Raw genomic sequence first — 25,686 nt, forward strand, 5'->3', positions numbered from 1 at the left:
CATTCTGGGTCAAGTGGTTCTCTAGTTATTGATGGGAAAGAGCTTTCCATATTCAGACCCCTGTGACCTTGACCTTTGCTCAAGTGACCCCAAAACAATAAGGGTTATCTAATCTGCAAGTCCTATTATCCTATGAAGTTTGAAAATTCTGGGTCAAATGGTTCTCATGCGACCCCTAGGACGGGGCCATATTTGTCCCTAGGAAGATAATTTGAAATCTTGGTAGACGACCACTAGATGATGCTACATATCAGAAATCATAGCCCTAGGCCGTGGTTTTGGACAAGGTTTTCAAAGCTTTTCCCTAAATAAGTCTATGTAAACCATGCGACCCCAGGGCTGGCCATATTTGACCCTATGGAGATAATTTGAACAATCTTGGTAGAGGACCACTAGATGATGCTACATACCAGATATCAAAGTCCCAAGACCTGTGGTTTTGGACAAGCAGAATTTAAAAAAATTTCCTTCCAGTTGCCATTGCAACCAGAGTTCTGAATGGAAACAGTTCTTTACACAGTTTTTTAAAAAGATCATTCAGGGAACATTCCTGTGAAGTTTCGTCAAAATTGGCAGGTGGTTAAGGAGATATTGTTTAAAGGGAAGTGTGGTACCCCTCCTATTACTTCATTAGACCATAAGCGAGGCATTGCCACTGATTATTTCAATTTGCACCTTGTCTGAATAAACAGCTTCTGATTAACTAATGTCCATTATATGGTCACAGATTAAGGCAAACCAGAGAAATTCTCTTAAATCTGGGCAAAAAGTACTGTTTTGTTGGTTTTAACTTAAGCGAGTTAGATTTTACGGCGAACCGAGTTCAACCGACACAAAAAGGCCATATATCGCCAATGGTTTTAACTTGATACAATTATAAGTAATGGCAGTTTTACATCTTTCATGGTGGAGGAAGACTCCTGCTATTATTTCATTTCGGGTGTGCACCGGAGTAGAACCATCAATTTCCATCAGCCAGCTGGATGATTTTGACACGAAGAATTCTGTGCCCCAAGTGATCAATGATGTGCATGCTCAGCCACCTACAAATGTTTCTTATTTAAGAAATAATTTATAGCAAGAGTGCTTTAACACTGCACGATGGGTGGTTATATGTCTGGCGTAATAATTTCACGCGGGCACAGCCCGAGGGAAATTATTTGAATGACGTATTACCACCAGAGTGTATAAATAGTGTTAAAGCACACTTGTGCTATAAATTATTTCGATTTTAATATGACCTTAATTTCAAACACTAGGTAAAATATAGAAGCGCTCTTTCCTGGTCGTAACAAAAACTTTGACGTCACTGCACGTTAACGTGACATCATTCTAGCGTAAGAGTGTTTTAAGAGAGACAAGCATATTAGAATGAAAGATACTGACTGGAAACCCAGTTTGATGCTCAATCCTCCAACTCCACTGAACACCACACCCCAATTTTATAAAGTATAATAGCAGTATTTTCATTGGTTAATAAAATAAGAACTACTTTTAATGCAAGCAATAATTTATTTGTTCACAATAATAGCACATTTGAAACTAAGTAATATCTATCATGATCTTTTTTGTCTCAAATAAAGCAACCATTTTCTGTTTTACAACTTCTTACAAGACAAAAGGCACATACCAAAGAATTTCAGTTCAACTGCTTTCAGTTACTTTAAAACTGCTCAATTACAACAGTAGGATCTTGTCATTTTATAGATAGTTCTGACATCATCATTATAAGATAAAAACATTCATTGACTGAAGAACTCCCAGTTCATTAATAAACTATTTCTCTTCTATTGCTATCAAAAAAGTAGAAAAAAGCGCACACAGAAAAATGAGTAAAATGAAGAAAGAAGACGTCTCAATGAAAAAATTATTAGTCATGTTAATCTCCCTTGAGTGAGCTCATTCCCGCCCTCATGATCTCGTCCACCAGTAATAAATTGGTTGCTATGACAGTACTGAAATATACAAAGAAAAAATATTTGAGCATTCACAATTTTTAGTTTTAATGGCATCACTACAAACTAGAGCTGCTTTTGAGAAAAGCGCATGTCTCCCAAAACTGCCTAATCATCTGAATAGTAGTATATAAGTCAACAATGCACCAAGACCTCAACTGCCTTATCAGACTTTCAGTGTTTTATCAAAAACAAGTTTCAAGGGCCATAACTCCCAAGTGCCTGGGCCGATTCGGTTAGTTATTGAACTTGGCTGAGGACTTAAAACACCTTTTGTTCAAGTTTGGTCAAGATCGGGTAAGAAATGTTCGACTTGCAGTGTGGACAAGATTTGTGACTGACAGACTGACTGACATACACACACACACACGGGAGTAAATCAATATATTTCACACACCACTGTGTGGTGGTGGTAGACATAAATATACTAGAAATTATCATTGCCAAGTCAAATACCTTAAGGCAAGCAAGATCATTTTATAATCGTGGGTTTGACTTCACTAATTCTCACAAGGCCAGTAAACAGGCTTAAAAGCTACTATCGTTCCATTATGAAAACATACATATTAATTAACATTACACTGTTTGATAACATATATTTACATTCAGTAAGTTCACAAAACCTGTTGTCAATATTTCCATATTTCCAAACACTAACAGTCATTAAGTGCACTGAATATGGCAGATATAGAAACCACAAGTCATTTTAGCCATTTTAGCGTACTTCTGAACAGACCCCCCCCCCCCCCCCCCACCCCCCCCGGAGAGGAAAATTGCCCAAAAATATTCTTAAATTGGACAGCTTGAACTTGAACTGAGCTTAAATTTGAACTTGGAACTTAAATCAAACAAAAGCTGTGTTTCCATGCTGCTTTACCTTCACAGGAATCAAACATATTGGTCATAAAAATTTATCACATTAACAACTGAATTACAGTTTATAAAATTCTTTTGCTTATTTCACCAAATTAACAGCACTACAAATCAATTTAGACTAGGTCCATAAATTTAATAGGTAGATATCCTTACCATGAATGTAGAAGTTGTTTCTTCACTCTATAGTTGTCTAAAATTCCTATATCCACTGGTATTAATACCTCTCCTGTAATCAAAACAAGGCTTGTTTAGAACAACACAGACCAAAATCAATATCTACATTATAGCAGTCACTCCTAGTATGCAGCCACCAGTTTAAACTAATAGGCAGCCACCTGCCTTTAGCATTCAACCATTAAACTGTCAACTTAGAATAAATTTGATTTGCATCAAGCCTGTTTAAGAAGGCGACACTTTTATTAATCCCACTGATGTTTTATCTATCTATCTTAATCTGTGGAACAAGTTCTACAAAGTTCTATAATAGTAATCACTCATGACACCTCGTCTCTGTTTTTATCATCCCCATGATAGTATAAAAGAGAAGCAAAGTTTTCCCTTTAATGTGGATTTGTTTGTTTGTTTTGGGTTTAACGCCGTTTTTCAACAGTATTTCAGTCATGTAACGACAGGCAGTTAACCGAACCAGTGTTCCTGGATTCTGTACCAGTACAAACCTGTTCTCCGCAAGTAACTGCCAACTTCCCCACATGAATTACCAGAGCTGTAGGACGAATGATGTCAGACACAATGTCTTCTATCAAATCGTCACGGAGAACATACGCCCCGCCTGGGAATCGAACACGCGACCCCGCAATCCGTAGACCAACGCTCTCCCTACTGAGCTAAGCGGGCGAGTAAGTGCCAAGCAAGGGAGCTACTAGTAATATTTTTAACATCTTCTGTATGGCACTGCCAGAAATCCAGCCCTTGTCCTCCTGCACATTAAATGTACTGCTCTGAACATGATTTTATTGTGTACGTACACTGGTCATTAAAGAAAACATTTCATAGCTTGCTGCTCATTCAAGAACTGATACTAGAAGCCTTGTTTAACTTTGTACATATTTTTCTTCTAAAAAAAAGTTTTATACAGAGGCCATTTTTTTCTAAGAAAGTTTATCCTTTACAAGATGCAAAATAGAAGAGTCACAAACCTGTTTTAATATCAAGTCCCACAGCTTGCTGAGGACCGGTATATTCCTCCTGTAGCTTTACAATTGCATCCTGAGGATCTAAGCCAGAGTTCTGGGCAAGTACCTTAATTATCACCAACAATGCATCGGCAAAGGCTTGAACCCCTGTAATTCACAAAACACATTTTTAGCAATTTCGCGACACATTCATTTTTCCTACAAACAGAATACATATTTGCAAGTAGAAGTACTGCATTATTAATTTCAACAAACAAATGAAATACAATATTTATTATCAGCATCTTCTTTCCATAAGATGTTCTACTAGTTGAACAATTTTCTCCCAGTAAAAAAAAAAACAGGTTCCAGGATCAATTTAAATGGAAAGCAAAACATTCAAAGTTGTTTTGCCCACAGTCTCTGACTGTACATTCAAGTTTTTGTAACATTTTCAAGCTTTATGCAATTCAAAGCTGTATAGCAGATCTATAAAGTATCAATTTCTCATTTAGGATGTAGGTTTGAACCCCTAACTAACTACACCATTCATAAACGCTACCTTACCCAGGCAGTTTAAAAAGACATAATGCCCTGCCAAACCTTACTGGTTACAGTCAAACACAAGTATATCTGAATGAAACAAGTTACTGTGAAATCATTAAATTTTCACAGAAACTACTTTTCATGGATTTCTAAGATGCATCAATCCACAAAATTAAATCCCAACCAAAACATAGAATTCTCCTTCATATCATCTTTAACACTTGAAATTCACATATCCATATCCACAGGAAATAAGTTGTTTTGGCTGAAACCACCAATTTCATACTTTCATCAACAAAATTATATGTTTTCACAGTACTTGAACAACACTAAAGCATACCTAATCTAGCACGACCCTTGACCTCATTCTTGTATTTCATCAGTTCTTGATAGGCAGCAATTTCAAATGCTCCAGCACCAGGCAGAACACATTCGTCTTCAATCGCATTCTTGACGGCACGCAGACCATCCCTGATAGCGTCCTTCATCTGGGTCAGAGTATGTTTGTTTGGCCCCTTCAGAAGCAGGGTGACAGATCGTGGGTGCTTACACTGCTCGACAAAGGTGAACTTGTCCTCACCCTGTTAATCAAATGGCAGATGTAAGATAAACAGATATAGCAAACTTCTTACTTAAAATATCCAGTGTTTCCGGCCATCCAAACATAAGAAATACAAAGAAAATGGTTGACTCATGAATTATGGCAGAAAAACTTCACGATTTTTTTTTTTTTAATATCTTATGATATAACACAAGTTAGACAAGAGGGTCATGATAACCCTGGATCGCTCACCTGAGTAATATCAGCTACATGTTTCAAATGTCAAACTGATGATTTTTAGAAATTTTTTGGAAGATTTTCCGATGTACAATCAAGTAACCCCTGGGGCGGGGCCAATTTTACCCAGGGGTTCATGATTTGAACAAAGTTTGTAGAAGTCAACTAGGCAATGTTACAAATCAAATATCTAAGATCTAGGCATTCTGGTTTATTTTCAGAAAATTTATTAAGATTTCCCTATGTACAATCAAGTAACCCCTGGGGCTGGGTCAATTTGACCCTGGGGGTCAAGATTTGAACAATTTTGTAGAGGTCCACTAGGCAATGCTACATGTCAAATATCTAAGCTCTAGGCCTTCTGGTTTATTTTTAGAAAGTTTTGAAGATTTTTCTATGTACAATCAAGTAACCCCATGGGGCGGGGTCAATTTGACCCTGGGGGTCATGATTTGAATAAATTTTGTAGAAGTCTACTAGGCAATGCTACATGTCAAATATCTAAGACCTAGGCCTTCTGGTTTATTTTTAGATTTTTTTTAAAGATTTTCCTATGTAAAATCAAGTGACCCCTGGGGCGGGGTCAATTTTGACCACGGGGGTCATGATTTGAACAAATTTTGTAGAGGTCCACTAGGCAATGCTACACGTGAAATATCTTAGCTCTAGGCCTTCTGGTTTATTTTTAGAAATTTTTTGAAGATTTTCCTATGTAAAATCAAGTGACCCCTGGGTTCATGATTTGAACATATTTTGTAGAGGTCCACTAGGCAATGCTACATGTCAAATATCTAAGCTCTAGGCCTTCTGGTTTATTTTTTTTTTTTAATTGAAGATTTTCCTATAGAAATCTATGTAAAATCAAGTGACCCCTGGGGCTGAGTCGGTTTTTTACCCCTGGGTCATGATTTGAACAACTTTAGTAGAGGTCCACTAGGCAATGCTACATGTCAAAAATCTAAGCTCTAGGCTTCTGGTTTTTAAGAAGAAGATTTTTTAAAGATTTTCCTATGTAAAATCAAGTGAACCCTGGGGCGGGGTCAATTTTGACCCCGGAGTCATGATTTGAACAAAATTGGTAGAGGTCCACTAGGCAATGCTTCACACCAAATATCTAAGCTCTAGGGCTTCTGGTTTTTGAGAAGAAGATTTTTAAAGCTTTTCCTTTCAGTTGCCATGGCAACCAGAGTTCTGCATGGAATTCAATTCTTTGAAAAAAAATTGTAGAGTTTCACCCAAGGAACATTCCTTTGAAGTTTGGATGAAATTGGCCTAGCGGTTTATGAGGAGATGTCGTTTAAAGTGAAAGTTTACAGACGCCAGACGCCGAAGGAGAGTGATCAGAATAGCTCACCCCGAGCCTTTGGCTCAGGTGAGCTAAAAATTAGCTAATTTTAGATTAGGAAGTCACTAAATTTCAACCAGTTATTGACCTATTTCAGAAAGGTAAAAGAGCATGTTTCAATAACCTGCCTGACCACATGAATTATGACAGAAAAACTTCACAAACTATATATTATTTATTAAATATTTTGTTATGAACAAAAGTTAGGACATTAGTTAATTTTGGATTGGGAAGGCACCAAATTTCAACCCCTGTTATTGACCTAATACATAAAGGTAAAAGGTTATGTTTTAATAACCTGTCCTTTTCCGTATTTGTAATACAAGCAATTTATACATACTTGTAATATTTCTTTTGAAAACCACTTTTTTTATCATGATTAGAAAATTAAAAGATGCCCTGTAGTATTATGCCTTGATAATATCCTTATTTCATTTTCATTCCTTTTTATCCAACAAAGCCTCCCAATCATACCTACCAGAACATGTTCATAAACAAGACCAGAATAACCCAGAACATCTGGTGTCAAATCATCGACAGAGTTCATAGCGATACCACCACATGCAAGTGTCAACCTCTCCATGTTACGTCTTTTAGCACGGCGGAGACCAACAATGCCTTCTTTCGCTAACATGTCCAGAGACATGGGATCAATACCCTGAAAAGTAAATAATTTATATTATAATCTATGAAGAGTTGTCTCTCTTTTATGTTAAATAAATCACTGAAAAGGCAAAAATCATTTTACTGAAAATATGTGAACTGTCATTTATTTTAATAATCATACATAACATTCAGTAACTTATGTTAATTTTTTTGCTGACACTACTAGGTTCTTTTTTAAAAACTTTACAGAAACAAAGTCGATTCTCTTTACTTCAAAGTTACCCTGACCAAGCAGATGACTGATGAACAAATTCAATAATACTATAGAAGGGGTTATATCGCGTAGGCTTTATTTAGTGATTTCATGGTTAAAAGCCTCATTCGCAGTGTGAAATGTGATGCTGGATAGTGAAACTGGGCACATCTGAGGAAACTAGAGCTGTCACTTGAGTGTTTAATCACTCCAATTGTGGATGAAGATATTACACAATAGCCTGAGTCTATGTCAAAAATATCAACTTAAAGTAATAAGAGAGGTAAAAATAAAATGTATCAAAACACTATATAAGTATATCATAAGCAAAAAGGGGCATAATTCATTAAATATTGGTGTCAGAGTTATGCACCTTGTGTCATATGGTGTGGGTGATGATGTTGAACAACTATTTTATGTTTGAATCAAATCCATTCAGTAATAACAGAGACAGAGTGAAAGTGCATCAAAACTTTAACCTAAAATTCTAAGTAAAAAGAGGGAATAATTAATGAAAAATTGGTGCCAGAGTTTTGCACCTTGCACCATATGGTGTGGGTGATGATGTTGAACAACTATTTTAAGTTTGAATCAAATCCATTCAGTAATAACAGAGACAGAGTGAAAGTGCATCAAAACTTTAGCCTAGCCTAAAATTCTAAGTAAAAAGGGGAAATAATTCATGAAAGATTGGTCGCAGAGTTATGCACCTTGTGTCATATGATAAGGGTAATGATGTTGAACAATTGTTTAAGTTTGAATCAGATCCATTCAGTAATAACAGAGATAGAGTGAAAGTGCGTAAAACTTTAACCTGAAATTCTAAGTAAAAAGGGGAATAATTCATGAAAAATTGTGCCAGAGTTATGCATCTTGTGTCATATGATGTGGGTGATGATGCTGAACAACTATTTTAAGTTTGAATCAAATCCATTCAGTAATAACAGAGGTAGAGTGAAAGTGCACCAAAACTTTAACTTGAAATTCTAAGTAAAAAGGGGGAATAATTCATGAAAAAATGGTGCCAGAGTTATGCACCTTGTGTCATATGATGTGGGTGATGATGTTGAACAACTATTTTAAGTTTGAATCAAATCCATTCAGTAACTAGAGCTATCACTAAAGGTGATGAATGTACCCCCCGCATGCACTGACACAGTACATTGCAATTTGACGCACACAAGATTGCATAATTATGTGGACTGTATGTATATAGACTGTATGTATACAGTATAGTAACAAAAACAAAGTCCCATAACTATGCAGAATATTTATCTAAAAGAATGTAACATGCACCATGCACAACTAGGGTTGGTACTGATCACTTGTGTGAAGTTTCATTAAATTGTGTGTAAGGGTTTGGTAGATTAGGCACGCACAAGATTGCATATGCAGACTGTATGTACATAGTATGTTAACAAGAAACAAAGTCCCATAACTCTGCAATTTTTGTCGCTGAAAGAACCTAACATGCCCCATGCACAACTACTGTTGTTACTGATCACTTGTATGAAGTTTCATTAAATTGTGTCAAGGGGATGAGGAGAGATGGTGCGCACAAGATTGTGTCTATGTATATAGTATAGTAACAAAAAAACAAAGTCCCATAACTCTGCAAATTTTTTTTCTAAAAGAACCTAACATGCCCCATGCACAACTACTGTTGGTACTAATCACTTGTGTGAAGTTTCATTAAATTGTGTCAAGGGGATGAGGAGAGATGGTGCGCACAAGATTGTGTCTATGTATATAGTATAGTAACAAAAAAACAAAGTCCCATAACTCTGCAAATTTTTTTTCTAAAAGAACCTAACATGCCCCATGCACAACTACTGTTGGTACTGATCACTTGTGTGAAGTTTCATTAAATTCTGTCAAGGGGATAAGGAGAGATGGTGCGCACAAGATTGCGTCTACGGACAGACAGACAGACGGACGGACAGACAGACAGACAACCTGAAACCAGTATACCCCCCCTTACAACTTTGTTGTCGGGGGGTACAATAACAGAGATAGAGTGAAAGTGCATTAAAACTTTAACCTGAAAATCAAAGTGAAAAGGGGGGATAATTCACGAAATATTGGTGCCAGAGTTATGGCCCTTATGTCAGATGATGTGGATGATGATGAGGAATAAGTATTTCAAGTTTGAATCAAATCCATCAAGTAATTACAGAGATAAGTTGAAAAAAGAGAAAGTGCACCAAAACTTTAACCAAGGTGGGGACGCGGAAAGACGCCGACGCCAGGGCGAGTAGGATAGCTCTCCTTATACTTCGTATAGTCGAGCTAAAAACCATTTCAAATTTTACACAATGTACAGTACATACCAGTATGTGTATAAAGTTAAAATACAAGAAAATCAACAGCAACGTATCAACAGAATATTTCCATTTAAAAGTCTTTCTAATCTTAATAAAACATCAAGAAATATTTCAGTTTTACATGTAGTATAATTCTATCTGAAAATATTGCATTCCAGCAAAGACTTCTATACAATCTGGACTATGAATGACGAGGTTACCTTCTGATTGATCACAATAAATCCCTTGGTGGTTCCATCACACACTTGTCTCTTCAGCTCGATGATTTTCTTCACTCGATCATCAATAAATTGACGTTCAGCCTGTACCAGCTTCTCGCGTTCTTCAGCACTCTTGTAGAAGAATCCAGAGTTCACTTCCCTGTTACATAAAAATAAATGTTTTAGTATACAGCAATAACTGAGATTTCATCAAATACTGTTAAAACTTCTGCCTAGAATATCATGTCAATACTGTTTAATGCAATGAACTGTCATATTAACTCCATAATGTGACAGAGACCCAGTTCTTTATCTTCTTCTTTGAAGAACTGCTTCTTGTCCATAAAACAATTTAAAACAGTTTGCTAAATCTTCCAAGCCCTCTTGCAGCAAAAACTTCTTTAAAGAATAAAACCTCATCATTAAGAAATTTGAAACTGGATATTAAAATGTGCTGTTTAGGGCCCACATTCATCAATGTAGTAAGCCTGAAACTTAAAACTGAAATGTTCAAATTGCTTTTTGTTCTGTATCTGAAAATCTTAAACTTAACCTTGTCTTAAGTAAGCAGAAGACAACAATAAAGAGCTATGTATGTAGTTTTGCAGTATTGAAGTGGTGCATTACAAAGAGATTTGCAAAACTATTATTAACTTTTAAAAATCTCAGTCTTTACTGGTTTAAACCCAACACTGACACAATATTAGACCATATGGTGACTTTCCAGCTTTTAATGATGGAGAAAAACCTTGGGTGCCTTTTGAGGCAATATTTCAGGCATGAGCTAGAACCTGGGTAAAACAAAGACACCCATATACCAGCTGGATGGCTTCCTTAAACGAAAGAACTCTACACCCTAAATAAGGTTTCGAACCTACAGCAGTGAATGCTAAGTGATTTGAAGTCAGAAACCTTAACCATTCAGCCATGTTAGCTTTAAAAGTCTGCAAACTTATGGCGTTAGTCAATACAGCTCAGATCTCTCATTTGTAATTGTGCTACTATAACTTACGTTTTCTCGTACTCCAGAGATACATTGCAGGTAAGGATAAATGCATCTTCGGTTCTTTTCTTCATGTCTGGATGTCTGGCTCCATGATCTAACACCAAACCTTTCACCAGGCTGTAAAAGAAGTAAGTAACCTTGTTCACAAGAAATATATACGTTCCCCATTTTAATACATTCAAGAGTCCACTTCTTCGTGGTAAAACGTTGCTTCATGCAACAGTGCAATGGAAGAATTTGTTTTGGCTTGTCTTCTTAGGATATTTTAACTTTTATTGGAGACAATGCTTGTTAATATCATAAGGGGGTTATTGCACCATTTATGCGGCATTTGATTAAATTTTGTTATCCGTTGCTCTTTACATCACTCCAACACAATTCTGGCTGGACATTAACGACTGCGCACGCAGGTAAAAGCTGAGTTTGGGCAGGCAAAAAGTCTAGTCAACTGCCCGCTGAGCAAGTTAAAATTGACCATGTTAGGTCATTCTTGAAAATCATGTTATTTCCCGTTAAACTTTCCAGTCTTTTAATAGAATATCTTATTTCACATATGTTATCATCCTTTTCATAAAGTCTGTTCTTTCTTTCAATGCCATTTTTGTTTTGGCCTCATTTTCAAATTTCTGGGAATCCTGTGACATCCTTGCATAGGATTTTTTTAATTGTGTGACCTACAACAATTTACTGTCAATTTCATACAGGGTACCATATAGATTTTGGTCATTTATGCAATTACCGTATAACCCCGTTTAAACGCCCCCGGGGGCGATGCATTTTACGAAAAATTTGATCCAAACAATGTCAGTAACTCGTATAAACGCCCCCCTATTCATCCCAATTCATGCACTGACATAACCCGATACGTAATCGTACTGGGAATCTGTGTAAAGTCTCGCGCGCTGAGTGACATCATCCGAGTTAAATTTGATCAATACTGTAGCGTTTATAGCGTGGCATATTCAGTACACACAGTAGATTTATTTGTGCCATGCCTGTTAACGTGTTTAAAAGTTTGTGTTAATAAAGTGTGTGTGTTTTTTTTTTTTGAAATTCATTTGTATTGTTATGGAATTGTTATTATCTGGATATTATTGTGTTGGATCTAGGACCAATTTTTGAAGGTAAGATTTTTTTATTTTCCCCCAAAAACGTGGGGAGGGGGGGGGGGGCGTTAATTAGAGGGGGGGTGTTAATACGGAGTTATACGGTATTATTAAAAAAAACATGTTTTTTTTGTATTCACATTTATATGACTAATTCACTTGTAATTTGAACTATCTTTTCTGCTGTGCTTTTTTTATTGCCATTTTTCTTATTACTTCAACTTTGCTATTAGAATTGCAGATGCTTGATAATATGTACCTAATTTAAAAATAATCTTTATTCATCTAGAATGTGGCAAACATGCTAAGTCTATTAACTCTGTTAGTACCAACTAAATTAGATGATGTCAATAAAAGTTGCACTACAAAGTAAATACAGTTTTCATTGCTTTATAACCCACACCACATTTTTAGCACTTAAGATCAGCATTCCCATTCACGCAAAAATCCGCGTAATTCACGCATAAAAAGTCACTTGCACGCAAGTTTCAAAATTCCTCGGGTACAATGCACGCGTAAAAAATCTGACAGAAAATACATTGTTCGTCGATAAAGAGCCGAAATTCAAGTAATCAGACATCATTTTTGATCCGTACACGCAAATTACCGCAATACACACTGTTGACAATTTGCTACATGTCAAGACGAGTTGAATTTACATGCCGATAGCATAATTTAAGCTCCGCCTACTCCATGTACTTGTGAGATTTTCGCGAGAACTGTGACAGCGAATCAAATAATTTGTAAAACTAGACGTGATAGTATTCAGCCAATCAACGACGCAGTTGCATCTTTGACACTTTCCGATAATCGTGAACATGTGCGAGTGCAAAAAACAACGATTTTGGACGTTTTTTCAACAAGTTGTTGAATAATTAAGTGGTCAGCTGGTGTCCACTACACAATTATTTGGTCTCCATTGTAAAAGAAAGACTCATAAGCTGCTTGTTTATTAATATTTACAAAATGACCGGTTGCGGACTGACTTTCATCTTTTATTCGAGTCCGATACTGTTCATGCTAAGTAAGTATTACCCGCCGAGTTTTTATTTTATAACATTTTTTTTGTTGCTATAATGTTGCAGCAAGATATAGCAGCAAAAAAATGTTATAAAAACTCGGTGGGTGGTACTTATCAGCGTCTGCTTGAATTTTGTTGAAAACGTTTTTTTTTTTTCAGAACTATGGAATAAAGAAAAACTCTTTGCATAAAAACTCTTTGCATGGAAAATGATTATCTAAGAAAATGAATGGTCACATCAATAGTTTTTATCCATATTGAAACAAGAAAATTATAGCCATCTTTTCAAATTGCTTCACAAGCTTGCTGGTGTGTGCTGGTGGGGGGGGGGGGGGGGGGGGGGGGGGGGGGGGGGGGGGGGGGGGTATACTGAGTTAGAAATGATGTTCATAAATTTCTATTTTTCAACTAGAAGTCTCTCCACTTTTCTATAAGGAGTAGTGACTTTTAGCTGTATCCCTATGGTGCATGTGTAAAACAAACCACTGTCATTAACACAGGCTGAATAAAAGTGTCACTTCCACTATACTTCTTTATAATTTTGTTTCAGTTGAAATTTTTTCAATTTGTATGGTTTGTACCCAACTTTTTTATAATGTACCCACATTTTCTAAAGTATGTAGGGAACATGTACCCACTTTTCAAAAAGTCAGTGGGAATGCTGCTTAAGATAACCAGGTATATATGGGCAACTAGAATTTGGTTCAGGCAAGTAAAGTTATAGCTGTCAGAAGTTACCTTACGGTCAAGTGCTATTCAAAGTTAAGGTCGAGCCCTGCTGCATTAAAGGTCATATGGCAACTTCCCAGCTTTTGATGGTGGATGAAGACCCCTTGTGCCCCTTCCAGAAATACTGTAGGCACAGGCAGCTACCTGGGTAGAACCACCAACTTTCAGTAAGCCAGCTTGATGACTTTCTCATATAAATGAATTCTACACACCTAGTGGTTTTGAACTCGCAGCAGTGAAGTACAAATTATTCAAAGTATCCTTAACCATTTGGCCATTTGGAAATTGTCCGAAAATTTATATCAATGTGACCTTACTTAGACGAATCTATTTTGTGCTATGCAAGTTACTGCAAATAACTTACACAGTATCCATGTCGGTTTTATGCTGCATTTCCATGATTTCCACCATGAATAAATCTGTTGGTTCCTTGTCGGTTTTGATGGATAATACTGCATCCACAACATGCTAGAAAAGTAAAACACAACGCAAGTTACCACTTTATACAGTTTTTTTTTCTGGCGAGTTTCGGGCCGAAATTGGGCCCCAATCCCAATGGCAAATAGTATGGTTTTTTCCCAATTTCAAAACTAAAATTCCCAAAGTTAATTTTTTTTACTTTTTCTCAACTTTTTCGAACAAGACTGTACCTATGAAACCTTAAACATTTGAAACACAGGACAGTTTGCTAACTTAATGCATACTGATAAATTCTATGACTATTTTTTTTCTTACATGTGATATTTCAATAAAAAAAATGACTTTTAACAATTCCTAATTTAGACGTTCTACGACGCATTTTTCCCCAATTGTAAAGGCCCCGGCCCCATTCTCAAATCAGTGGGAAAAAACACTGACAAATCACAAAAGGCAGGCTGAAAATTCACTCAAGTTACCCAGTATCTACATAGTGGAATATCCATTTTTTCTTTTTTTTGAAAAACAAGAACATTGAAAATACCGGTAGGTGATTTTTGAGACCTGCAGTCATAGAATACAATTTTGCCATTTGTCAGTTTTAAATTCTGCTCTGAAACAGCCAGTCAGATGCTGTAGTTTTGAAACTGGTTTACAATCTTAATTTCAGCACTAGATCATTTAACAACATTAAAAACTAGAAATTGCTTTTGTAAAAAAGCGCATGTCTCCCCCAATGCAAAGTCCTATAGGCAAGAAGTCAATAGGGGTCAGGAGCGAAAGTCAAAGAGACACTGATGGTTGGCTGCAATAGGGATCATCTACTTGGCATGTCCAGTCATCCCGCTAAGTTTCAACACTCTTGGCCTAGTGGTTCTCAAGTCACTGTTCAGGCTCCTGTGACCTTGACCTTTGATCAAGTGACCCCAAAATAAATACGGGTCATCTACTCTGCATGTCCAATCATCCTATTAAGTTTCAACATTCTAGGTCAAGTGGTTCTCAAGTTATTTTCCGGAAATGATTTTACATGACCAGGCCCCTGTGACCTTGACCTTTAACAGAGTGACCCCAAAATCAATAGGGGTCATCTACTTTGCATGTACAATCATCCTATGAAGTTTCAACATTCTGGGTCAAGAGGTTCTCAAGTTATTGATCGGAAATGGTTTTCAATGTTCAGGCCCCTGTGACCTTGACCTTTGACGGAGTGACCCCAAAAACAATAGGGGTCATCTACTCTACATGGTTTTCAATGTTCAGGCCCCTGTGACCTTGACCTTTGACGGAGTGACCCCAAAAACAATAGGGGTCGTCTACTCCAGCAGCCCTACAACCCTATGAAGTTTGAAGGTTCCAGATCAAATGGTTCTCCAGTTATTGATCGGAAATGAAGTGTGACGTACGGACGGACGGACAGGGCAAAAACAATATGTCTCCCCCAGAGGGGGGGGGGGGGGGGGGGGGGGGGGGGGGGGGGGGGGGGAGACATAATTATCAATTCATTTTTAGATGCCTGCAAATTTTTTCGAAACTACAAAAAATTTGTAACAGGCCAATATTTGCAGCCCATTCCAAATTTTTCCTGATATTTCCAATATTTTGTCTCATTTGGCTTCAGTGTCACTTGCAAGTGGCTCAGTGGGCCCCATACTTAATGAACTTCACAGCACATACAGTATATATTTTGACAACAGTGCAGGATTCCGTCTATCAACAAGCCAACAACACTTCCCACAGATCAATGGTACTGCACTACCATAATCCAAAACAACAAAACCTTCCTTATACCTCTGTAAGGAGATCAGCCAATTCTTGATGGACCTTGGTCCTAAGTGATGTTCGTGCCACCTGGATCAGGGTATCACGGTCAACTTCTCGTTTGACTTTAACCTCCTCGAGAACTTCCAATGCCTTGTTACGAGCCAACTCAAAGCCTTCTGTGATCAGTCGTGGATGAAGACCCTGAATGAAGAAACGGGTCATAAGATAAATGAAAGAAGCCTACAACTGAAGAAATTTTGTTAGAAACAGCAAAGATCTCACAGAAATAATCAGAGGCAGCTGATTACTGTTTATACTACATTGTATTCCAGTTCGAAGTAGACTTACAGATAAAATTCATTCCCTGTCAAATAAGAAAAGCTTCTGTAGTGTTTTATATATGCAGATGTCTTAAAAATCAGCATTTATCTATAAAAGAAGCCATTGCTTGTAAAGTAGTTTCAAATACAGCCTTTCTGAGGGAAGGAAAAAGCATAGATCTGCATCGAAAGCCTAACAGCCAAATACATAAATGATAATGTTCAATATGACAGTAAAAGCCTCACAGCAAAAATAAGCACCTACCTCAGAGATGTATAGGTCAGCCTGTTTCAGAAGCTCTCCGATGATAAGTACATTAGAGGTAGTCCCATCTCCAGTAATGTCATCTTGGGCAGTTGCCACTCTCGCGATGAGGGAAGCTGTAGGATGTTGGATTTGCTGAAATTAAAGGACAATTTGTACTTTTTTCACAGACATACTGTTTAATCTAAAATGTATCTCTTGCATCAAACTGTAACAGTTCTAGTAAAACGAATAAAATACACACATGTATTGGTAAAAATACTTCATTTTTTTTAAGTTTCAAAAACACAAATAGTAATGTAGAAACAAAATTAAAGCAAATATTTGCAGGTCAATGCAAAAAATTTATACAAAATACAATAATTTTACAAATTTTTCCATTTTATGAACATGACAAAGTTGCTCAAAAGTTACATACATAATTATATATTTGTATTAACTACAAAGTGGACCTTTTTCTGCAGTTTTAGCACCTTCAGATATTAGGTGTACAAATGACATTAGAAATCTTCAGCCATAAATTATTTCTAAAAAGAACACATACCATTTCATGAAGCAAAACATTGCCGTCTTTGGTTAGTTTGATATCCCCAGACCCGGACACCAACCTGGAAATAGAAACAATGTTATAAATATCTTCTAGCCATCCGCTGTGTGTACCGCATAAACTAACAAGATCCCCGCCAATGTAGGTAACAAGACATTGTAATGGTCCGAGTGTCAGCCAGCCACGAATATCCGGACCAAATATAGCATGAGGAAGTTGTCAAAAAAGAATGTTGCAAAACATGCTATAGAGGACTGCTCACTATCATTCCTGCCAGCCCCCTAGTGGTGTGTGGGGTGTTTACGTTTATAAAGATGTATCTATTACTTATCGAATTTGCAATTTGTGGCCTCAACGCGAAACTAGTCTATCTGCTTCTATTTCTATATATACATAGACTAGTTTCGCGTTGAGGCCACAAACTGTATTTTCCCCAGGGCTAAAGAATTATAAATACTTCTGTTTCCTGTCACTTACATTTAGCATTTAAAAAGACGAGAAAAAAATATGAGAGCAAATTTTTGAAATCATCTCTGGTTTTTAGAGATAAAATATACTAAGTACGGTATCCTTTTTGTAAATACCGTTCTCAGCATTCATACTAGTTACCGAACCTCTGAACAGCCCTGTACGCAGTGTTCGAAACTGGCGGTAGTCCGATAGCCTGTGGCTACCGAATTTCAGCTTGGGCTACTAATTTTTGGCAGATTTATACAAGCCCGACCAGGCTGGTGTTTTTCCTAATGTGATTTAAAAAAAAACATGCTAGGTAATTAAACGTGTGGCATCTATTACAATGTTGGCAAAAAGCCGGTCAATATTAGTATTGACCAGGCCAGTGGTCAATACTGGTTAAAAATGGTCAATACCGGTCAATACTGGTCGATTCAATACTATGGTCACTCTTGGGTGGTCAATACTGGTTTATTCAACATTTTTACATAATGCACATTCATTGATTAGCACAGGCTGTAATAGTAATGTAAAAATAATAAAGCAATTTGAATAATATAAAATTTTGTTCATTAAAGAGTATAGTGGTCAATACTGCATTACCGGATGATTCAATTTTGGTCCTTGGCAATGTGTCCTGGTCAGGCTCAATTTTGGACAATATACATAGCCTGGTCAGTGGTCAATAGACTCAATACTAGAGAAGCTTTTGAGACAAGCGCATGTCTCCCACAACTGCCCCTATGAAAAATGTCTAGTTTCTCTAGATGGTTTAGACGAGTGGATCAAATTAGATGGTCTGGACGAGTGAATCCAATTAGTAATTCAAGGGCCATAATTCAAAAGTGCCTGGGCAGATTTGGCTAGTTATCGAATTTGGCCGAGGTCTTATGGTCAAACACATTTTGTTCAAGTTTGGTGAAGATCGGATGAGAAATGTTCGACTTAGAGAGCGGTCAAGAGTAAAAAGGCTGATTTTTCGGTAATGCAAGGGCCGTAACTCCAAAATGCCTGGACCGATTTAGCTAGTTATCTAACCTGGCCGAGGTCTCATGGTCAAACACATTTTGTTCAAGTTTGGTGAAGATTGGATGAGAAATGTTTGACTTAGAGTGCGGACAAGAGTAAAAAGGCTGATTTTTCAGTAATTCATGGGCCGTAACTCCAAAATGCTTGGACCGATTCGGCTAGTTATCGAACTTGGCCGAGGGCTCATGGTCAAACACATTTTGTTCATGTTTGGTGAAGATCGGATGAGAAATGTTCGACTTATATAAATTCCACTCACTGAAATAAACAGTACTGGTCAATTCAAATTTTGGTCCTAAGCAATATCCCTGATCAATACATATAGTGGTCAATACTGGTCAGCTGAATATTTTGATTGCATAACTTACTTTTTAAAAATAAAGTTACCATGTTCAAGCATCTCAATAATACAGTGGGATTATTGATCATGACAGCTAATTAGTGACTAGATAGACAGGCCAGCAACTATCTATTGTTTATTGTAAGACAAGGTGTCAATTAGGCAATGTGACAATTGCTATCAAAACACAAGTAAACCACTTCCATGAAAGTGTCCAGGTGTTCACAGCAATTTTTCAGTAAATTATTTATACCAGTAAAGTAATAAGAATCATCACTTACACTTGTGAATCAAACACTACTGTTACAGTTATACAAATGAAGTTCAGTTAAATTAGCAGTTTTTACACTAATTGTGACATTTCTGTAGAAAAATAATATATCTTTGTAGTCTTATGTAACAGAATGACCAGTATCAATCAGTATTGACCTATTGACTACTTCTGACCAATTTGAGAGTATTGATTTGGTTGCTTTAACTAAATACTAATGCCTGCATTCACCTTAATCAAACCCTAAATGCTTAATTGTTCATAACTCTGCAAAATATATTAACAGTCAGTTTTAACTAAATGACCACAGGGCACCAGATAATTTTTTTGGCCTATGGGTATTTACTCGTCATAATTTTTGTGAACGAGTAAAATGGTAAAATCTGAAATTGACTAGGAGTAATTCTACTCCTGAAAACTGTGAAAAAATCAGTTTTATAACATATCTATTGGGTGTAACATCCATAATTAGTTTGCAGTTCAATTTCAATTCAGCATATAAGTGTTTGCTTCTTTTTCTCTTTTTGCTTGCTTTGGCTTCACACCTATTATCAAATCCAATAGAATATTCGACAACATTAGTGTAATAACTTTGTTTAGACAATTATTTTTACTGGTTTAAAGAAGGGCTAGAGCCCTTGTTCACTTTTAACTTTCTTAAAAAGAGACATTTTTGTTGTTTACTTCGCACTGGAAGTGATATTTTGTATCAACACTGCTTTAAAATACACTACCGTACCATCAATATTACATTGTAATTCCTAACTATTCGATTTTTGCACGCTTTGAGTGTATATTAAATTATTAATATAGTTTTACCTAGGATTATAGAGAACCATTCAATGTGTACATACAATGTTGTAAAATTAATGCTGAACTTGCTCTGTTACGTAAAGCGATTCAGATTTTGTTTACGCTGGTAAAAAGTCATTGTGTGAGTTTCTTTAATTTCATACACATTTTAATACGCTTAAATATTATCAGACGTGCGTATATGCATTATTTGTAAGCGTAATTTACGCTAATACGCATCTTATCTGGAGCCCTGTGACCAGTATTGACCAATCAACCAGTACATACCGGTACTGACCACTTCAGGGAGTATTGACCAAGGCGGTTTTAACCGGTTAAAACCGCTGGTTAAAACCGGGGGCAGTTTTCGCCGCCCAACATTGATCTTTTAAATGGCATCGTGATTTCACACGATCTCAGTTAATAAGCGCTTATTGTTCAAGAATGCATCACGCATCGTCCAGATTGAGGAATGATTATTGAATTATTGAAACTGTATGACTGTATGAGCGTGCTCAATTGGGTGGTCAGAATCGAGAGAGAATCAAATTCAAACTGTTTCATAAATTCTCCCAAACAAGTGATTACGAGTTAGTCAGAACACAATCGTGCAGTAGATCTAAAAAAACTTTCACAAATGCTAACAGATGCCACTCACATTACCTGTTGAAAGACGGTCGGAAGACTATTCCGATGCATTAGGTAAGATTCCTGTTCCCCTTCTAGAAATCCCCAATCAAGCTAGCCTTACTCATTTGGCTTATCGCGACGACTTATTTTATGATCTGATATTTTTTAGTTGTCATTTCTCTAAGCCATACCTGAATCTGCATTTTACTGTTAGGAAAATGAAGACATTTCAAAATCAAAAAAAGCCATAATGTACTGGTCAGACTTACTTGCTCTAATAAATTAGACAGTATTATTCATGTAGAAACTTCAAATCGGTTGAATTTAACCCATACTAATTTGAAACAAGAGGGTCATGATGACCCTGGATCGCTCTACATGTTTCAAATGTCAAACTGATGCTAAAATATTAAGAAGTCCGTAGGTCACATTCACGGTCAATCAAATTCAGTTTTACAAATGGTGTGCAAAACATTGTATGTCATCCAAATTTAAAGGTTGTATCTTAAAAAAACAAGAAAATAGGTCAGCAGGTCAAGGTCACTCAAATGACATCATATTACTTGAGGTCATCAGGTAATTATAATTAAACAGTCTTGGAAATAGGATCAGATAATTTCTGAAGTATTTTTTCCTATATAACTCTTATAATAACCAAGTGACCCTTGGGCGGGACCTCTTTTAACCCCAGAGGCATAACTTGAACAATTTTGGTAGAGGGCTACTAGGCAATGCATCATACCAAATATAAAAAGCCTAGGTCATGTGGTTTTAGACAAGAAGATTTTTAAAGTCTTTTTTCCATTATATGTCTATATAATACTTGGGACCCCCAGGGCAGGGCCTCTTTTCACCCCAGGGGTACATTTTGAAAAATGTTGGTTGTGGACCATAAGACAATGCTACAAAACAAATATCAAAGGCCTAAGTCCTGTAGTTTCAGACAAGAAGATTTTAAACTTTTTTTCCAATATAAGTCCATGTAAAACTTGGGAATGCCGGGGTGGGGCCATATTTGACCCTAGGGGGATAATTTGAACAATCTTGGAAGAGGACCACTAGATGATGCTACAAACCAAATATCAAAGCCCTAGGCCGTGTGGTTTTGTAAAATAAGATTTTCAAAGTTTCCCTATATATAAGTCTATATAAACCATGTGACCCCCGGGGTGGGGCCATATTTAACCCTAGGGGGATAATTTGAACAATCTTGGTACAGGACCACTAGATGATGCTACACACCAGATATCAAATCCCTAGGCCCTGTGGTTTTCAAGAAGATTTTTAAAGATTTTCCTATCGGTTGCCATGGCAACCAGAGTTCTGCATGGAATAATTCTTTGTGCAATATTGAAAGGGGGCCACCCAAGGATCATTCCTGTGAATTTTGGTGTAATTCTGCCTAGTGGTTTTTCAAGAAGATTTTTTTAGAAAATGCTGACGGACACACGACGAATGACAACAAGACGGTCGACACACGACGCACATTGAGCGGTCAAAAAAGCTCACCATGACGGCATGAGCCTTTGGCTCAGGCGAGCTAATAGACTTAAATCTCCAAAAATATGAAGTGACAGGTGCGGGGAGATATCTACCCTGACATCGGTTTTAGTACACAGCAGACTGCCGATAACACCAAATTGCAGAAATAAAACACAAAATATATATTCATATTAATCATAAAATGTCACCAAGGTAAGTTATTATTATTATTATTATTATACCAGATTTATATAGCGCCCTTTTCATGATAAACACGTTCAAAGGCGCTTTACAGCAACTGCAGCCACACAGGGCGCGAAATCATCCTCTACTAGTACAGACACAGAGCGATCTGACCAGAGGGACAGAGTGAGACAAAGCCCCCACAGAGAGATCAGAAATCAGATACAGGCTTGTCCGGCTAACTTAGCCTAGCTCGTTGCGAATAGACAGCCTGGTTCTTTAACGTGCCCAGTGTATAGCACTGATACACGCAAGGATTGCCTGGGTTCCTGACCAGTACACCCCTAGCTGGGTGGGAAACACTGAAAAGCGTTTCTGAAAATTCCCGAGTAGCTGCCGGGGATCGAACCCCGACCTCAGGATTGGAAGGCCAGTGTGCAAACCACTGAGCTATCCGTCCACAAGTTTATGCTGTAATGTCAACATAAATTCATTAAAAGAGAAGTAATCAATTCAAATACTTTGTACATGTACTAGAAAATGTTCCCAACAGATTTCATTTGGGATTTCCTAACAGAAATATGCAGAATAAGTTTGGATGTGATGGGACACAGGAATCGAATGTAACTTTTTTTCCCACTAGCACATTTTTGCTAACTAGTCTCATTTTTTTCCACTAGCAAAATGATGGGTTCCACTAGCCATTATTTAAAAGCTGTTTACGTCGTAAATTTATTAAGTTGTTTTGTTGTTGTTTGCTTTCATATGATATAGAAATTCACGGTCCGGACAGGCCGGGGACTTTCTGGTTTTGAAAGTACGATACGAACCAAAGTACTCAATGATTCTTTGGACTTTTGGCTGGACACTGAAGTTTTAAGTTTTTCTCAGGTCACTGCCCCTAGTGTTGCTAAACTTTTCGGTCTCCACTGGCCTTTTTGCACCAAGGAACATGTTATTTTCCTCTCCATTTCCGCAGACCTTTGCAATTTTTTTTTTTTATTGCAGACCAAAATGAAAAAAAATATTGCCTAGGCGTTTACTTAGATATCCGATAATTACTTTTGTATAAAGCGACAAGCGTCTACAAGCAGTCACATATTATTGGTAAATTAACTGCCCCAAAGGAGTTTTTAAAGAGAAAACCACAGTTTGAGCAAATTCCCCGATTTTCGAACGTGTTCGCAAAAATATTCGTGTGCCATGATCTTCTACTTGTATTTTTATATTCTTACTCGAATTTCATGAATTAGTGACCACTAAATTTGATCCCTGTGGACAGCAACAGTCAAAAGTTATCAAATTGTCCTAAAACATCCAATTATTTGGACTACAATCGAGCATGCCCTAGTAAACAACAGGGCATCTTTCTTGAAATATTGTGATGGTACGAAACCGGGTTTGAAACCTAAGTAATTTATTTTACGGTGTTTGTGCTAGTGAAATTGGTGTCAGGCTTGGAAAATTTTTGTAGTAGGCCAAACGGGCTAGAGGATTATAATCCAAATTTCGTACACTGTGAACGGGTTGTCTAGAGGTCCGGTAGTAAAACACTTGTCATCATCTCTTTAATGAAGATGTGAACGAAGTACGCAACAACCCGCTTTACAGTGACATCGAAAAATATACCCCACCCACCAATGCAAAGACACGTGCTTCTCGAAAATTCCACAATACATCACATAACGTAATACTGGAAAACGTACATTTTCAAAGTTCCCTTTGGACCCAAGTTGGATTTGAGCACATCTTGAAGACCTTTAGCAGCCGATATATTCACAGCTAAAGCCTGTGAGGCTCTCGCAACCTCCGCTTTTGGATTCAATGATTTGATCGCCGACATGTTTTGGCCAATTTATTACTCTCGCGAGTTATCGCGTCGTTCGTTACTAACTGCCTACTGGAACTTCAAAAACCTAAAATGAGTACTGGTCCAGTGCCTAAATCCGGACTCTTCTGGTGGTTTTTTGACGATAACTTTGCATTTTGAAACCACACAGGCATCACATTTCAAATGTATAATTTTAGGTTTTTTGTGCAAAATAAAAAAAACGCATACTGTATTGCAGATTTCATCATAAAAATGTCATCCGAAGTGGGTCAGTAAAAGCTGTCAAAATCGACCTTCAGAATGCTTAAATATTCGGACACTATTTGGGTATGAAATGCAACGTTTCAGTGCACTAAAATAACAATGAACATGACTTTGTTTGAATCAAAGCAGTCAGATTCAGTCCTGTAAATATATACAGACATCTCCGTTTGATTGAAGTTTTATTACCTGTTAATCACGTGATCATATGGACTAGTTTCTAATTTAATGTGAAACTGCCAAACATAACAATAATATAATACGCAATAAAATCTATCTATAAATTAATGTTTACAATTATCCTACATGCAGATTCTGTCGCTGTCGTTATCACAACTACGGGGATCACTATAATGACGCCGCGCAGATTTTATCTAATGAACTGCTTCACTTGTCTGCAAAATCCTGGCATTTTCTTCTCTTTTGAATTAATTATTATATAACAGAAATCAGTTAAATTTCTTAATAAATATTGAGAGCAGTGTAGAATTCTACATCATGCTTTTACATCAGTTTTGCTGGCACCTGGGTAGCCCCACCGACCTTCCGTAAGCCAGCTTGATGGCTTCCTCACATGGAGAATTCAACACCCCGAGTGAGGCTCGGACCCACATCGGAAACACGAGCTGCTGCGATGTAAAGGAAAATATATATTGTAGATCAAATGATACACTTCAGACGAAATACTCTTTTAATTGCTAGCGTCAGTAAAAAAATGTCAATTTACTAAATTAATTAATTATAATATGAAAAAGGAAATTCAGAATAGCCGTTAAGTAGTTTCATTGATTCGTGAATTCATTCATTCTTTCATTCAAGCACAATACATTTAACAGTTATTTCATTCATTCTCTTATTCATTCTCTCATTCATTAGTAGACAAGAATTCCAGTCACCAAAAGTTGATGTTGCAAGTGTTTGAAATAAAATTATCGTGCAAAAATATTTCATGAATACCATTGTGGTTAAACGAGAAAAAAAAAGTTGTAAAGACAAAAAAAAAACATTTCGTTGAAGCAAAGTAGACAAGGCTAACTTCTTTACAAATGAATTAGGCGGCACGTACATTCATTCATTCGATCAAAACTGGAATCTCATGAAAGCATTCATGAAGTTAGTATTTACGACCTTTTATCTTTAGAAAATGGGTAATCTAACTGACAAAAAAAAACGCTTTTTCTAGACTAAAATGTAAGCGGTTGTGATGCGTATTATTGTTTCAT

General features: G+C 36.9%; 1 protein-coding gene across 1 annotated transcript; it reads right to left on the bottom strand.

Moving 5' to 3' along the window:
* Nucleotides 1–1,492: 1,492 nt before the first annotated feature.
* LOC128547325 (T-complex protein 1 subunit zeta-like) lies at nucleotides 1,493–24,249 on the bottom strand. The gene is made up of 12 exons (XM_053519684.1): nucleotides 24,078–24,249; nucleotides 17,189–17,252; nucleotides 16,645–16,779; nucleotides 16,087–16,260; nucleotides 14,243–14,346; nucleotides 11,029–11,139; nucleotides 10,017–10,176; nucleotides 7,112–7,291; nucleotides 4,851–5,091; nucleotides 3,989–4,132; nucleotides 2,985–3,057; nucleotides 1,493–1,955 (listed from the first exon to the last, which is right to left on the bottom strand). The coding sequence occupies exons 1-12, from the start codon at nucleotides 24,212–24,214 to the stop codon at nucleotides 1,880–1,882; spliced, it is 1,599 nt and encodes a 532-aa protein (XP_053375659.1). The 5' UTR covers nucleotides 24,215–24,249; the 3' UTR covers nucleotides 1,493–1,879.
* Nucleotides 24,250–25,686: the final 1,437 nt, after the last annotated feature.

Source organism: Mercenaria mercenaria, chromosome 12 (assembly GCF_021730395.1).
Source record: "Mercenaria mercenaria strain notata chromosome 12, MADL_Memer_1, whole genome shotgun sequence".
NCBI classification, from domain to species: domain Eukaryota; kingdom Metazoa; phylum Mollusca; class Bivalvia; order Venerida; family Veneridae; genus Mercenaria; species Mercenaria mercenaria.

Bases quoted from the DNA above. Each gene is read 5' to 3' on its own strand.
- LOC128547325 (XM_053519684.1), bottom strand. From the start codon at position 24,214: ATGTCGGCGATCAAATCATTGAATCCAAAAGCGGAGGTTGCGAGAGCC. The intron at 14,347-16,086 runs GTATAAGGAAGG...TTACTTTTCTAG, and splicing joins TGGCTGATCTCCTTACAGAG to CATGTTGTGGATGCAGTATT. The intron at 11,140-14,242 runs GTAAGTTATTTG...CTTCTTTTACAG, and splicing joins AAAACCGACATGGATACTGT to CCTGGTGAAAGGTTTGGTGT.